Source organism: Urocampus carinirostris, chromosome 3 (assembly GCF_059441175.1).
Source record: "Urocampus carinirostris isolate Australia breed hairy pipefish chromosome 3, RoL_Ucar_1.0, whole genome shotgun sequence".
Taxonomy (NCBI): Eukaryota; Metazoa; Chordata; class Actinopteri; order Syngnathiformes; family Syngnathidae; genus Urocampus; species Urocampus carinirostris.
The window spans coordinates 65303797-65321749 of NC_142351.1; the positions used below are offsets into that span (position 1 = coordinate 65303797).

The 17953-nt window shown below is 39.5% G+C and overlaps 1 protein-coding gene across 1 annotated transcript in view; it reads left to right on the forward strand.

Moving 5' to 3' along the window:
* LOC148370496 (PDZ domain-containing protein 4-like) overlaps positions 1–17953 on the forward strand; it is a 60355-nt gene that overhangs the window by 16584 nt on the left and 25818 nt on the right. The window contains exons 6-9 of the mRNA XM_088329847.1: positions 1586–1667; positions 2934–3032; positions 3103–3165; positions 6307–6408. Of these exons, the coding sequence (XP_088185973.1) occupies positions 1586–1667; positions 2934–3032; positions 3103–3165; positions 6307–6408 (346 nt within the window). The remainder of the gene's footprint in view (positions 1–1585; positions 1668–2933; positions 3033–3102; positions 3166–6306; positions 6409–17953) is intronic.

The window sequence follows — 17953 nt, forward strand, 5'->3', positions numbered from 1 at the left end:
AATTACTTGATCATTAAAAAACCTACTAGAACTCATTCCATGTTCTACTGCAGGGGTGGCAACTATTTGGAGTCACATCTGGTTAAAACATTCTGCCAAGGGGCCGATCTTGGAGAGAGGTCAAATGTTTTCATTTATGAATAAATGTATATACGGACATTTACATGTTGTACTTCTTTTGAAATAGACTAGTCTCATAAAACCGGTTTTGAAACAAATACAATTAAAACAAGATAATATACTTGGTCCCTGCTTTACTTAATTTGATATTTAGTTTTGAAGTGTTACTGTAGTTGAATTTTGTTTAGTATTTCTGGAATTGGATTTTTGTTGAAGTTTGTAGTTTTTTAATTATTATTAATGTAGTTTTATTGTTACAATATTTCCGCCGTAGTTTTTGTAGTATTGCTATAATATCTATAATATCTCTTTTGCTATAATTTCTGACGTATTTTTGTTGTATTTTGATGGGAAAAACATTGTTCTATTTCTGTAGTATTTTGCACTATTATGATTTTCGCGTTTTTATACTGTTGTATTATCTTTTTTGTATTTGGTACTAATTCGTTGTATTTTGTAGTATTCCCATAGTAGATTTGTTGTTGCATATCTGTAGTATTTTTGTAGTACAGTATTACTGTAGTTTTATTTTTGTCGTATTTCTGCAAAATATTTTTTGTAGTATTTCCAAAGTAGCATTTTTTTTTTAGTTTTTCTGAAGTATTTTTGTTGCATTTTGAAAGGAGAATTTCTGTTGTATATCTTTTTTTAGTATACTTGTCATATTTCAATGATAGACTTTTTGTCGTATACCTGCACTGCACGTCAGCGAGACACTACTGTCTGTTAACAAACTTCTCTTTTTTGGTTAATCAATGTATTAATCAATATTAATCAATGTGTATGTGTCACTCACACATGGGCAAATATACAAACACACACACACACATACATATATATACATACATACATACACACATACCTAAATATTATATATATATATATATGTATATATATATATATATATATATATATATATATATATATATATATATATATATATATATATATATATATATGTGTGTGTGTGTGTGTGTATGGTGTACTTGCCCAAGACACACCACAGTAAACAGTGTCTCTACGACTCTAGTGTTAAAGGGATACAACGAACCAGCCCTATATATATATATATATATATATATATATATATATATATATATATATATATATATCTCATCTCATCAGCTACACCGCTTTTCCTCAGTAGGGTCGCAGGGGTGCTGGAGCCCACCCCAGCAATCATTGGGCAGTGGGCAGGGGACACCCTGAACTGGTTGCCAGCCAATCGCAGCATATATATATATATATATATATATATATATATATATATATATATATATATATATATATATATATATATATATATATATGTATATACACATATGTTAACCGCTCTTGGGGGACACCTAGCAGATCCTCTGGGCCCGAAGCAGCAACTTAGCCCGCTTATGGGGCAACTTGGGCCAGCCCTGCATTCAGGTGAGGCCTGAGAGTACACCCTTTGATCTTTAATGTATTTTCCCAGGAAACTTGTGTTGAACCACAAAAAAAACTACTTGGCAGCGTCACACCACAACGTGGACTGGCTTGACCAGCTGGAATATGAGGTGTGGTGGTCATATGTTCAGTAGATCATCGGCAAAATAATGATCATTTTGCAGCGTGGAACAATATCAGAAACCAGACCAGAAACAAAAAACAAATCTCACAAATCAGAATGATGCCGGAATAAGGTGATGGTGATCTTGATCGTGGAAAATGAAATGTCCTCATGAAGGGTATGACTAATCATGGACAGGCCCCAATTACACAGACTAACTGCCCTCTGTTGGACAGAGGTGCGCCAGGCCCTAATAGGAAATTTATCATCGCATGCAGATGGTAGATAATTTGCTTATTTAAAAAAATACTTTCTTCCAGGATTATTCAAAAAAGATCACAACATCACCATCTGCTAGATGTGTCAAGTTTTCTTCTTTTAAGTATAGTATGTTTTCTTACTTTGATAAAAAAAACACGTCCAGGTATCATCCCCCCCAAAAAATGGTTTCAACTAACCGATCGTCAATCCATTATAGCGCTATTAGCTGCCCAATTTGTATGTAGTTATTGTACTGTGCCAGCTTACTGCCAAAGTTGTTGAACGCTTTGCCGGCTGGTACGTGCTACACATTGCAAAAAATTAAGTCTGTTGGAAAAAAACAAGCATCCGTTAAAATAGCATCCACTGGAAGAAACAAGAATCTATTAAAAAGGGGACTCTGTTGGAAACAGGAGCACCTGCTGGAAAAAGCATCTGCTAGAAATAAATGAGCATCTGTTAGAAAAAAAATTGCAGCAGGAGGAAAAAACTGAGCAGGGTTAGGGTTAGGGTTAGGGTTAGGGAAAAATGAAAATCTACTTTAGAAAATGAGCCTCTGCTAGAAAAGATGTGGGCATCTGCCAGAAAAAAATGAGGATCTGCTGAAAAAAAATCAGCATCTGGAGGGGAAAAAATGAGCAGTCACAGGAAAAAATCTACTCAAGAAAATGAGAATCTACTGGAGAAAACTGCCATCTGCTGGAAAGATAATGATTTGCTGGAAGAAAATCAGCATCTGCTAGAAAAAAAAGAATATCTGGTGGCAGCAACAGGAAAAAAATGAGAATTTACTAGAAAATCGAGCATTTGCAAGAAAGAAGTAAGCATACACTAAAATTTGCTGGCAAAAAAACAAGCATTTGCCTGTTGTGCTCGTTAGTAACATAGTCGGATGTAATACGTAGAAACATTTTTAAAAATAATAGCATGCTAGATTTTCTGCCACTGCTGCCATTTTCTTTTTTTTTTCAGTTTTTCTTTCTGTTGTGCATATGATGGTGTGATTATCCAGGAGGTGGAGCTCTACAAGTCTCACCAGGAGGAGAAACTGGGCCTGACTGTGTGTTACAGAACGGACAATGAAGATCAACTGGGAATTTATGTAGGAGAGGTAAACCTTTTTTAGCGTTTTTTTTCTCGAGAAAGCTCAGAAATTTACGTATTTTTGTGGCATGACCAAGGTGAAACCAGACAGCATTGCCGCCAAGAACGGACATATCAGAGAAGGAGATCGGATACTTCAGGTAATCCGTAGCTTCTGTATAGTTATTTGCCTGTCTATCCAACCAACAATCATACAAATTCAAGGATTGTACCGTGAGAAAAAAAACTAAAAAATATATAGTTTGGTCTAGGTTATTTTTAGGACCGGTATACAGGCTACTCAGGTGTTCTTAGGGGGCTACCTGGGACCCAGAGGTACCATATTGAAGACCCCTGACTAATTTCCCCATATGTTCCTGCTCAGAGCCCTTTCTCAGAAAATGCTGGTCTACTAGCGATCACCAAAGCCAAGAAGAGAGCTGCAGGTTTGAGAGCATACTCCATTCGGGCCTCAGTGCTGTGGAATCTTCTACCCTCATTTAATCTGCAACCTCAGTGGAACTGATTGAATCAAAGCTTAAAACACACCTATATTTCATAGCTTATGAATGACCTAAATTCTTATGTTGACGATGTCTGTGTTGTGCAACAACAATTGCAGCCTGGTAACCCTGGAAGGAGGATTACCACATGTGCGACCACTTTTTTTAATTTCCAAATGCTGAGGTTTTGAGTTTTTCCTTACCCTGATGTAGGTTTTAGATCAGGGGATGGTATATTGATAGTCTAGTCTTTACTAGTCATTGGTATGTACAGCCCATTAAGACTTCTTGTGATTAAGGGCTATACAAATAAACATGACTTGACTAAAGTCGCAACAAGTAATTAAAAAAAAAAAAGATTTAAATCAAACATTAAAAGTGTGGGCAATGAATTCCATTTTGGTTTTGATGTGTCGCGCGGATTATGAATTTCATTTTGTTGTGACATACAGTAGTAGTGTAGTTGCGCTGTTGAGGGGTACGGTCGGGGACGTTAATTTAAAAAAATGATTATTCCCAGTTATTAACTTCTTCCAAAAACATCTGAGTTAGTAACTAAATCACTCTATAGTAAAACTAACTGGTTACCATGGAAAATTAACTATTTCATTCAAATAAGGACAATTATCTGCCAGTTATTTTTTGTAGTGTAGGACTAAAACCACAACTCTATATACACTACATACAAATTCAGGTGTGATACACTTCCTCCCACCAGAGGGCCCTAAACAGGGTTTGAATTTGTCTGAACACTTTATGAGGACATTTTGAACATCGCTCATGGTCATTTACTTCTCATTTCCACCACCACTCATGGTTTGGTTGTTTCTGGTTTCTTTGTTACTTTGCATTTTCCATTTCCATGTGCCTTTGTTTCTGGGTTGGATTTCATCAGGTTTGGTTTTTGTTCCATGTTTAGACATTTTGTTTGTTGCTTTGTTACCTCTTCTTTACTTTGGTCCTTGTTGTGTTAATAAATATCATCCATGTTTTAAGCACCCATGACTCCAGGGCAGCAAAAGCTAAGGGGGTAGAGCAGGCGTCTTCGGATCAAAGTGGTGGCAGGTGTGATTTTCGGCTTTTTTGAGTCAATGTCAAAGTGTCCTTGGGCAAGACCCTGAGCCCTTAATGCAGGGGTCAAGAACCTTTTTGCAATATATATATATATTCTTTGTTTGTTTTGTTTGTTTGTTTTTTTGAGGGAGCAACACCATATATTTTTAGACAAAATTCAACAAAGCCGCCCAACCAACTATTCAGACAATAGCTAATCTCTTTTCACTAAGGGACGTGACAAAATTTGATAGTTTAAAAAATAAGAATAATGCCAGAGCTTGAGCCCCATATCAACAAATTTACTTCCTTCAACATGACTCCCTCCCACAGTTACTTAAGATCGTTGAGGCTAACCTTCAATTTTATTTCTATAAATAAAGGTTTCATAACAAGGTGTAAACACAGTTCTTTTGTAAAAATACTTTGTAAATAAATGACAAAATAAACCAAACAAGAAAGATACGGCATAAAATATTTCCCTTCAGTGCTGTTTTTGTTGTTGTTGAGTCACTCAATGTGCCTAAGGTAATCCTTAGTAGCGCTAGACTCGCTCGTGGGGTCCTATGCCGCCAGGCCTGACGGGGTGTGACCCAAGCAAACCAAGCAGACGAAGCCTCTGAAGTCCTTAGTACGTTCGGACAGGCTGGTGCATGATTTATGGAAGCCCCGTGGGCAGGTAGTACAGGTGATTGGGGTGTGGTCACAGCGGATGGTTCGAAAGCATCACTGGCATTTGGACTGGGGGCCAGGGTTGCTCTCGAAGTCGCCCGCCCTAAGAAGAACAGAGAGGGGAGAGTAGAAGAAAGAGAAAGGGAGGGACAGATAGAAAGAGAGAAAGACAGACAGAGTAAAACGCAAAAAGGGGGAAAAGAGAGTGAGAGAGGTGGGGAGAGAGTAGGAAAGACAGGGATAGAGAAAATGAGAGACAAGAGTGTAAAGGGGGAAGAGAGAAAAGGAGAGACAAAGAAGGACAGAGGACCAAGAAAGAAAGAGGGAGCGAGTTTTAGTGGATTGAGTTGGATTCGTAAGGCTCCCCGGGGAGAGAGCCCTTCGCAGGACACCACGGGAAGGTTCCTTGTCTTTGTCTTGCCAGTGCTGTTGTGAAGGAGATAGAAGCGTGCTGGGTGCCCAGAGATCCAACCACCCCTACCGCTCACCCAATAAAATCCGTCCACTCATTCTCCTTACCCAATCAGATTGCTCTGTGTACTTGGCTGGTGTTTTAGGGAGTTTTGTTCTGTGGGTTTTCATCATAAAGTGTCTCCACAGTGGACATACATCATTTATAAGCTCCCATTCCTTAGCGCCGTACAGCCAAAACGGGGTCTGTTGGCGTGACACTTGACTGTAAACTGTATTGGAAACTGTGCCCTTTATATACTGAATCAAACATTACCTTAAACAAATGTTGTATTGGTTTTGCACATCCCTAACTTTGTCTTGTGCGGTTTAAAATTGGAATGATGCAGACAAAATCTCCTTGAGCAAAAATTCATCTCCGAGCCATATGTACTCATTAAAAGAACCATATATGGCTTGCAAGCCATAGGTTCTCGACCCCTTTCCTCTGATATGCAGGTAGTCGCCTTGCATGGCTGATGGCGCTATAGAATTAAACGTATTGTATAGCGCTTTGCAGGTCCTCAATGACTGGTTAATTGCTATATAAATGCAGTCCATTTACCATTTACTTGCCTCCCCTGCATTTCAACCTCAGTAATTTTTTTGATACTTTTTTCGCAGATCAACGGTGTAGATGTGGGCAGTCGAGAAGAAGCGGTAGCAATCTTAAGCAGAGAGGACAGCGGCAACTTCTCCTTATTGCTCGCAAGAACTGACATGGAGGTGGGAGTGAATAAATGAATGGGCTTTATTGTCACCGTACAAGTATACCAAAATTGGATGGCTTCTCCTTTCAGTGCAATTAAAACAAATTAAAAACATGAACATGTGCAAAATGATCAAACAATTCAAAAAACAATATAATAATGACATATAATAAATGTGTATATATTCACTGTGGCAAAACAGTGAGGGTGGTGATATTAGGGCTGCTTAGAAGGGGACACTTGAGAGGGAATCTTGGGGTGGCAGAAGTCTCGATAAGAAGATAAGTCTCGATAAGAAGATTTGAAAGTACCTTTAAGAAGATGCCTGGTGTCTTGGAACGAGGAGGGGACTGTTGAGGAGGGGAGACATTGGGAGGTGGTCTTGGGGTGGCGAAAACCTTAAAAGATATTCGGGAGTACCTTTAAAAAAGATGGCTGGAACGGATGAACTTGGAATGAGGATGAAACTGAAGAAGATAGTCGTAGGAGGAGAAGATTGTTGTCTTGGTGAGCAAATGTCTTCAGGAATCAAAATTAAACAGCAATGTGAGTTAGGAGCCTGGAGTATCGAGGTAGAGGTGGCTTATTGTCTGATTGGAAGCACCTCGGATGATGAATTGTGAAGGGGACTTGAAAATGGTGTAATGCTGCCATCACTTTGAAAAAGAGAGGGACTGCAGGCGCTAAACCATGACATTTAGCAGCAACAACAATAAAGTCACAATGTACATATTTTCACAGTTCCGTGCAATAACAGCAGCAAAAAAAAAGGCACAAGATATGTTTTCACAGTTGTGTGCGCTTGTTTATGGTGGTGATGATCCTGGGGAAGAAGCTGCCTCGGAGCTGGTTTGTCCTTGTATAAAAGACTGTATTACCTACTAGAGGTGGTTGATGGCTCTGCTAACGGTATCGCAAGCCGCCAATGTCCCCCAGACTGGGCTTAGAGCAGCTGATGATCTTTTGGGCTGTGTTGATTACCCTCTGTCTGTTTTTCCTGTCCGCTGCTGTGCTCCCAGCATATCACACGGTGATGCTGTGTACAAGAATGCTTTCCACTGTGGCTTTGTAGAAGGACACCAGGAACTTCTGTTCCAGGTCATCTTAGATGTGCACTTGCAGGAGTTTGAAGAAGTGGACTCTCTCCACACAGTGTCCATTTATAATAAGTGGCGCTGGGTTTGTGCGTGCCCGCCTGAAGTCGAGTATGACTTTATTAAATTTTGTGATGTTGAGTATTGATTTCTTTTTGGAATACTACATCGTCAGCATCTCCAACTTCTTCCCGGGTGCCTTCTCATCCCCATCAGAGACGAGCCCCACCAAGGTGGTATTGTCAGCAAACTTCACAATTGCTTTCGTGGGCTTTATTCTAATGAGATTCTGAACCTTTTCATTATTACAATTAATTATCTGATTACATACAAAGATTAGTCTCTGGTCGTCTCTTGGTTGGAAGAGCCTTGTCTAGAATTGTCATAAACTCTACAACAGTGCTTCTCAGCTTGTTTGAGTTCAGGACCCACCATAGCACCCCAATTACAAGTCGAAAAAAAAAGAGAAGGAAAATCATGTGCGAAGCAATGTTCCCTCTAATTTTCCACGGGTCTGAGCATTCACACAAAGTCGGTGAGCAACACTCGAAACAACAGTGAGCAACCATAATCCCAAGTGTGGCAAGATAATTAATTATCAAACATGTCCAAAACTTGACATCAAGTTACATTTTGCTGAGTTTCCGGCAATGCAAAATTATTTTTCTCTTTAGAATGAATTGACTCATGTACTATTGTAAAGGTTGTACGGCCTACAAACGTCGTTTGTTCTTACAATTCTTTCACAAGATATCCATTTCTTTTTTTCCAGATATATTTTGTCGCATAATATTAAGATTTTTGGGGGCTTATTTAGTGAGTTGTAAGATACAGAACTGTACTTAATCACATTTTTTAGTGGAAGTACAATGTTGGCAACAAGATTCACTTGATATAATTGGAAAGTATTTGAATGCAACACAAACTTTTTTTTCTTTTTTCTGTGTTTTTCCTCTACTTTTTAAAAAAAAAATCTCATTGAGTTTATTTTTTTCCGAGCTGTTATTTTTTTTCTTTTTGTTCTCTATTTACTTTTTTCCAACATTAATTTCTAAATTTTTCCTTCTTTTTTTCCTCTTCCTTTTGTTTCTTTTTTTCTCAGCTTTTCACTACTTTTTCATTTTGGTATTTTTTTTCTTTTTTGTTCTATTCCCCCATTCCTTTAAGTCATTTTGTGCATAATTTTACATAATATTTGGTCATGTTGGGATTAAAGAAGCAAAAACAACCTGAAACCTGAGGACCCGAAAGAGCCGGTTCCTTTTAGTGAGCCGAGCCGAAGAAGCCGGTTCTTGACAAACTTTACTGACTTTACTTTTCAACTTCGTTCGACATTGACTTCAAAATACCGCATTTAGGACACAACGTCAGGGGAACCCGTGTATTTTTACCTTCATGCACTGTAACTTTGACTCAAGTCGCTTCTTAATTAGTAATTTTGAGCCCTGATTTTTGTGCGCTGGCTAAATTCTCTTGTGCGCTGAGCATGTGCGAGCAGTGCGCAATTGCGCACGCGCGCAGCTTAGAGGGAACACTGGTGCGAAACCAAAAGGACTTCAAGAGCTATACTGGCAAATTCTTATAACTGCTTTAAAATAGCCACATACTAAAAAAATGTTTTTAGCTAAAACAATAAGAAAAAAATGTATCTGAAAACGATAATATTCAAATTGCGAAGATAATAAAGATGAACATACTGGTGAAAAGCTGAAAATAAAATTATTTTAAGCCATCTACTGTTTTTTTTCCAGCAGCACATCGATGGCAGACACTCATACACAATCATGCAATCCTTCTCTTCTTTAGCTTACTCGTTGTTGTCACTGTTTTTCACTTTTGAGTCCCCTTCTCACTAACTTTCTTGAAACCCATTATGATGGAAAAAGTAAAAACAAAATAACAAAAAATTAGGATCCTCTCTAACAAATGGGACCACGCCGATGGACGAACAGAAAGAGCAGGGCATTATCGTCATCTACTGTTAAGCAGTGCAATTGACCCTCTGTTTTTTCCATCTTCTTGGCATTACATTACCAAAGCAAAGGCCCGTTACCCACTCGAAGTGAGTAGTTCGCCAAACACTCTCAGGTCCTGACCTGCCAGTTGAAAAAAACTGGCCTACCAGTATCAATAATATCGAAATTTTGATTGATTATGCCACCATTAGAGAACTGCGCCACAAATATCAAAACACGCTTCACCAATGAGCTTCATGCGGATTAAGCTAGAGAAGGGGTTTCTATCCTTTTACAAGAGGAGAGCTACCTTTTTATTAATCATTAGCGCATAGGGCATGCAGTTCGATATGTAATTCAAAAGAATGGCAACTTATCTTGCTATAATATTGCTACTATGTTATTACAAGTTTAACTATTGGAAGTGGGTTGAATAGGCTCTACCACAAAAAAAAAAGGCAGCCTAAACTTTGGCTTCAAACCCTACCTCTAGCCCCAACCTTATTTCAGAACCTTAAAATCGGTTTAAAACCCTAACTTGCAGTCCAAACCTTTGCTTCTAACCATTGCCCTATACCTAACTCTAGCTGTAACCCTAACCCTGTTTCAAACCGTAACCTATCTTTAAAGACTGTATTTAGTTTAGAACCCTAATGTGAAGCGCTAACCTAAACTTTGGCTTCAAACCCTACCTTATTTCAGAACCGTAAAATCGGTGCGTGTCCAATCCCACTTTAAACTTTAAAATGTTGACAAGAAAATGCATGCAAGGTCATTTGTTTATATGATTGATTGAATACACATTCATAGTTATTTTGGGGACAGTTCTCTTATAAGCCAATTGTTGTTGATGACATAAAGTTGAGAGATGCCATAAAAACATCTTCTTCCACACCATAGAGTGAAAATGTCAGAAGGCGGGGTTCCCATATCCTGAGGGCATCCCATGACTTGCTAGCATACTTGAATTCCAGATTACAGTGTTCAATATAATTACATGCTTACTACTACTTAAAAGGTGCGGTCGGTCGTAAATAGCAGCCAAAAATGTTTTTGTGTCATTCATCTTTTGAATTGCATTTTTGTTTCAGTATCTTCATTAAGAAGGATACACAAAATTATGTTTCATTTCAAGTTAGCATTTCAACAGGGTTCTCCCTTAAAATTCATGCCAAGCTACCTATTTTTAATAATGGAGCATAAATATCACGGCTCACAGATTTCTTAACTGCCAGGGTCGTTGGGGCACCACTTCGAGTGGTGTGTCTTGGACAGTGTTGGGCACTTTACTTTAAAAAAGTAATTGGTTAGAATTACTCACTAATACTTTGTAACTGAAATACAATATGGTAAAATTATCTTGTAGCCAGGAAAAGTAACTATTTCTGTTACTTTAAAAAAATTGGTTGTATGTAAAAGAATTTAACATTTTCTGAGCGGTATTCAAGTCAGTTGAATAGAGAAGAGCAGATAGGTTGTTTTGTTATAGAAGGATGTCATATATATCGCACCTTAGGGCCCGGTCACACAGCCGTTTGCGTCTGTATCGCGGGTAAAATTTTGCGATTTGTTTTTTTGCCCGTGGTTTCCCGCGATGGAAAATGCGCAAAATTGGCCAACCCGCTGTTATCGGTGGTATGCCCGCAAAACAGACGACGGCGACGGTTCCGCTTCCTCATCGCGTCATTTCCGTGTCATTTCCGCGTGTGGACCACGGGTATAAAAGCTGCCGAGCCGGTGTTGTGCCGAGAAATGCATCCCTGCCGAGATTTGCATCCCTGGGCTACTATAACCACTTTGACCTGGTTTTATCTCACTTTTATATCACTTTTCAGGAATGTAATAGCGGACATATAACCAAAACCACTTTGTCTTGCATTTGTTGGGAATGTAATACAACTTAAACCGTTCCGTCTTTGTATTTGTTGTGAATGTAATCGAACGGTAATGCACACCGTATATAAATCATTTTTGAGCAGGTAACATGTTTTGTTTTCATTTTGCCCTTTTCTACTCAAATCGCTCGTATTGAAATTGTTATGCACTCTACCATAAAGCTTATTTCAGCATAATAATTATCAATAATAATACGCAACCATGGTCCTCTTACATTCGTGAGTGTAGTAAATCCAACTGTGTAAAATGTTTACACATAATAATTATTATGCTGAAATAAGCTTTATGGTAGATCGCATAACAGTTCTCAAAAGTGATTTATATACGGTGTGCATTACCGTTCGATTACATTCACAACAAATACAAAGACAGAATGGTTTAAATTGTATACATTCCCAACAAATGCAAGTCGAAGTGGTTTTGGTTATATCTTCGCCATCACATTCTCGAAAAATGATATAAAAGTGAGATAAAACGAAATAAAAGTGGTAATAGTAGCGAGGGGATGCAAAACTCGGCAGGGATGCATTTCTCGGCACAATACTGGGCTGTAGAAATCATAACCGCTCAAGACACAGTCCCGTGAAGATCAAGATTTCAAGCTATGGCACCGAAGAAGCCAATATGTTATTATTGTAATAGTTTTTCATTTTTATTTTATTATCTTGTTATGAAATGAAAATAAATGTCAGGAAATAAAAATGGATTAAGACGAGGTCACTACGGTGACGGGGATCCATGTTCACCCTTGACGTCTCGAGCACAACTGACGTGTGCTCGGCAAATCGCGCTGAATATACGCGGAGAAAGGTGTCTGACCGTCACGCGCGTTACACACGCTAATTCACGTGATAACGCCGCGATACAGGCGCAGAACAAACGTGCTATGACCGTGCTCCACCCACGGTTACCCGCTAAAATTTTGCGTCCTACCCGCGTGTAACCACGCCCTGGCCGCGGCCGTAGCACGTCGTTCCGTGTCTGTACCGCGTCATTATCTCGTGTGTACCACGTGTGCCACCCGCGGTTTTGAGCAGCGCAAAACTTTTTGGCGCGGTCAACCGCGTGTGAATTTCCGACCGCGTGTAAAGCACTGCTGTATCTCGTCTGTATGGCGATCTCAAAGCGTCCAACAGCGTCTGCTTCACAGGCAGAAATTTCTGGCCGTGATTCAGCCTCGATACAGACGCAAACGGCTGTGTGTCCGGGCCCTTATCAAGCAAGAGATTTATCCTACACTTGAAGTGCAACAAAGAATAAACAGTAAACAATATCATAAAATAACAATCATCATGTATGTAAACACACACAGAAATGTACGTAGACACACACAAAAACTACTTTAACATGCCCAAAAAGGTATATACAAACGCTAAATAAATGCCGTATTTTCAAGAATATAAGACGAACCGGGTTATAAGGCGCACCTTCCAAACATAGTTTTTTTGTCATACTTTTTCCATACATGAGGCGCACTGGACTATAATGCATTACAGTGTGAACGTCAACAAAATAGTCGGATAGTTCAGTCAAACTTATTAACCCCTTAACAATCCGACATCTCGCAAAGAAGCAAATGCGTGTCTCAGACATGTACAGACACAATGTCCCCAATCAATCAAATGCGTCATTCCACATATCATTAGGAAGGTTAAACACTTGGGATTCAAGAAATGCCAACCATTTCTTAGTTTCTATTTTCTTTTTCGCTGGAAACTGTGGACAGCAAAGTAAAAATTTTATTGTGCAGGGTAATGTGGTTCTTTACTGTGCTTATGACAATAAACACTTTGAATTAAATTGAATTTAAAAATAGACTCGCAAGGCCTGACATGGAGGTGGGAGTGAATAAATGAATGGGCTTTATTGTCACCGTACAAGTATACCAAAATTGGATGGCTTCTCCTTTCAGTGCAATTAAAACAAATTAAAAACGTGAACATGTGCAAAATGATCAAACAATTCAAAAAACAATATAATAACGACAAACATCAAGGCCAGTCTGAAACAAGATACTAGGAAAATAAAAAGCCGGGGTAGCTCACCAATGTCATCTTGCATCCATCACGTTCAAAAATAATACGCAACCATGGTCCTCTTACATTCGTGAGTGTAGTAAATCACTCCAAACACACGCAATAATGCTGACAAATAACAGAACAAATCAGCCGAGAAGCATCTGCATCGATAGATGTGGCTTGTTGCTAGCTGTCTGTTTAGCCCCATAATTCCTGTTTACAAATACAGACTAGTAAAAATGTTTTCTCCATAGCGTAGAGCAGGGGTCAGCAATCTTTTTGGTTTGGAGTGCCACTCTAAAATTTCCGTGTAAATCAGTTTGCCACACCTAGATTAATGACTCGCACAACTTTTTTTTATAACTAACAGAGCTGTAATTTTACACCAGTCCAAATACAACATTGAGGAAAGCATGGCGGCTGAGTGGTTAGTGCGTCCGTGGAACAGTTCTGGGGTCATGAGATTGAACCTTCCTGTGTGGAGTTTGCATGTTCTCCCCGTGCTTGCGTGAGTTTCCTCCGGGATCTCCAGTTTCCTCCCACATTCTAAAAACATGTATGTGAGGTTAATTGGCCCGTCTAAATTATACCTTGGTGTGAATGTGCGAGTGAGTTGTCTGTCTCTGTGTGCCCTGCGACTGGCTGGCAACCGGTTCAGGGTGTCCCCTGCCCGAAGATAGCTGGGATGGACCCCAGCACCCCCGCGGCCTTACTGAGGATAAGCGGTGCAGATAATGGATGGATGGATGGATGGACGAATATACATTGAAATTGAATAACTGACCAAATTATCTTTCACTATTCATGTTCATCAATAAATTAAAAAAAATGATTGTGAGCAACATGTGGAAAGGCCTGTAGACATCCATGACTTCAACTTTTTACCACAAGAATGAACCAGTCTTCATCAACAATGAATGACAATAAAAAGCCATTGATACGGATAGCTACCATACCATTCATCAATGAAATCTTAATGCAGAAAATATCAAAACTTGAAATAACAGCAGCAAGGCAGAACACTACTTAAAAATATGTGCAACAGAAATAACCACTGAACAGCAGCACGCACGCACACACACACATGCGCTTCTGTAATGTATTCGCCATCAGTAAATGGTTTTCCGTGCTTTGCTATGCAGTGAGCAATGTGATAACTTGTTAATGTTTTTAGCAGTGAAAATGTTTTCAGGGTCCGTGTTTGTTTGCCCTACCTGGACACAGTGCATTTTAACGTCTCCGCCTTCTCAGACCCGAGCTTGAATTCATGTTCATGTTTCGTCTCGTAATGACGTTTAACACTTGACGTGTGAGGTGCAACGCCATCAAGGCATAATGCACAAATACGGTCATTTTTTTTTTCCTAAAAGCCCCAGTCATCCGTCCACGCTGGCTGGAAAGGGCGAATTTTTTTTCGCTGGAGGAGCCGTCATGATTCATTCATTTATCGCACGCCGTGTTTCTGTGGCTGGGTTAATACACGGATCTCTCCCCTGTGAGGCGCTGCGCAGACACACACGGAGCAGAGGAGGAGGGGCGCTACAGTCAAGCCCCTAAACAACACGGCGCACAACTGAAAATGTCTAAAATTTAGGTAAAAATTTGCATTTTTTAAAAATAATCATTATTATTTTTATTATTATATTATTTGCCGCACGCTCGCGTGCCACTGGTTATCCCCATGCATGTCATAGGTTGCCGACCCCTGGCGTAAAGCAACCTAACGTGTAATTCACATTCAACTTTTTCGGCCAATTGCAGGCTTTGTTTTACCCTGACTTAGCCTACGCAAGTCTGTAAATGCTAAAAAGTACCCGCCTCCTTTACTTCTGAATAACTTAAGCAAATCGTGACAAATAGTGACCGCAATAATGCCGACAAATACAAGAAAAAATCCGCCGAAAAGCATCTGCATCAACAGACGTTTCTTATTGCTAGCTGTCTGTTTAGCCCCGTAATTCCTGTTTACAAATACAGAAGAGTAAAAAATGTTTTCTCTATGCCATAGAGCAGGGGTCGGCAACCTATGGCACGCGTGCCAGCACTGGAATGCGAGGTTCCAGTGGCACGCGAGCGTACAGCAAAGTAATAATGATTTTTGTTTAAATGCGCATTCTTACCTGAAATTTTGACATTTTCATTGCTTTTTTAGCGGCTTTACGGTGAGTGTGTGTCTGCGCGGTGATCTGGGTTTTAACTCTCCCACAGAAACACAGTTGCGCGATAAATGAACGAATCTCATTCTTTTCAGCCATCGTGGACTGCCGACTGGGGCTTTGTGCAAAAAAATGACCGGGCTGTTTGTACATTATGCCTCGAGAGCGTTGTACTTCACACGTCAAGTGTTAAACGTCATTACGAGACGAAACATGAACATGAATTCAAGGACGAGTCTGAAAAGGCGGATACATTAAAACACGCTGTGTCCAGTAAATCCGACTCCCCTGCAAAATCCTACCTCCCTCGCGTGAACGCGCATTCTGCTGCGCTTCCGACAAAAGCGATCGTATTCTATATAATACGTTTATTAAAACAATAAAGCGATCATAGTCTATATAACGCGTTTATTAAAACAATAAAGCACGATCGTATTCTACAAAATGCATTTGTTAACGCGAATGCAAAAGTCGCCAACACCGGAGACGAATCAATGTACGCTATGATATCCAAGATCACAATTAATTGTACACAAATAGCCTTTATTTGATGTACTATAATAGCCATATGTAATGTATTTTTATTCTGGATGAAACCCTGGTTGCATTGAATCCCGCGTTGTGAACCAATCGGGGTTATTTTCATTTAAAATCGGACTTCCCTGCCTATACTGTTTGCAAAGTAAGACACACTTAAAACTTATTATGTTTTTTTGGCTTTGGGATCCAACTACAGAGGAATACCTCCACTTTGTGATGTGTTACTGAATAGGTGTTTGACAAATCTATTATTACTATTGTTACTAATAATAGTAATATTATGAGAAACGTCTGAAACTCTTCAAAATCACAGTGCTGACATATTTATGTCACAGAAGGTTACCCTAGAAGTCACAAGTCTGTATCTCAAACAGGGTCCATTTTAGCAGGGGAGTCAGATTTTGGCAGGCATTTTACGTGCCATTTTAGTTTGTTGATGAACAAGAATAGTGGAAGATAAAATTAGCCAGTTATACGATTTCAATGTCCATCCATGTTGTGTATGTATTTGGACTGGTGTAAAATGACAGCTCTGTTGGATATAAAAAAAAAATATTGTGCGAGTCATTAATCTTGCAGTGGCACACTGATATACAAGGAAATTAGAAAGTGGCTCTCCGCACCGAAAAGGTTGCTGACCCCTGCCGTAGAGCAACCTAACAACGTGTGATACACATTTATCCTTTTCGGCCAATTGCAGGCTTTGTTTTGCCCCGCTTTAGCCTATGCAAGCCTGTAAATACTAAAAAGGACCCGCCTCCTTTGCGCCCGAATAACTTCAGCCAATAGTGACCGACTCAAATGATGAGTGAGACATTGGTTAGGAAATGAAACGCCAATATATATATATATATATATATATATATATATATATATGCAAGCATACACCGCGGACTACTTCGCCAACGGGGGAAAATCTACTCGTGGGCTGGTTGCCGTAGTTGCGAGACCTTGTGACTCAATATTGATCCATATATAAGGCGCACTGTATTATAAGGCGCATGGTCAGCTTTTGAAAGAAATAAAGCCTTTTAGGTGCGCCTTGTAGTCGTGAAAATACAGTACGTAAAAATGTACAAAATCGTAGTAAAGACGCACACAAAAACGTAGATAACAACTACAGTAAAACGACGCACCTTGGGGCTACGGGCTAACCATGTAGCTGCCGTGCCATCTAGTGTTCAAACATTACACACTGTACCTTTAAATGATAAGCAAAACTACAGTGAAAAAAGTATTTATGTGTTTTTTGCATATTCATCACTCACAAAGGTTTCAGATCATAATACCAATTTTAATATCACACAGAGACAACCCAAGGAAATACAAAATGCAGGTTTGAAATGTTGATTCAATTTATTAGGGAGAAAAAAATATGAAAACCGATCCGGTGCGGTGTGAAGACGTTTTGCCCCCTGAACCCAGTAGCGAGTTGGCCAAATTTTCCAGCGATAACTGAAATCGAATGTTTACAATAAATGGTAATGAGTCTTTCACAACCCTGAGGAGAAGTTTTGGCCCACTCTTTTTTGCTAAGTGGTTTCAAATCTGCCGTATTGGAGGGTTTTCTCGCGTTAAATGCCCGTTTAAGGTCCCACAATAGCCTTTCATTTGGATCTAAATCCGAACTTTGACTTGGCCACACAAAAGTTTTCATTTTGTTGTTTTTGAGCCATTCAGAAGTGGATTTGCTGGTGTGTTTCCGATCATTGTCCTGGTGCATGAACCAAGAGCGCTTGAATTTGAGGACATAAAATGATGGCCGGACATTCTCCTTCAGGATCTTCTGGTTAACACCAGCATTCATTTTTTTTTTTGTCAACCACAGCAAATTGCCCTTGTCCTGAGGCGGCAAAGGAGCCTCAGATGATCACACTGCCACCACCATGCTTCACTGTTGGC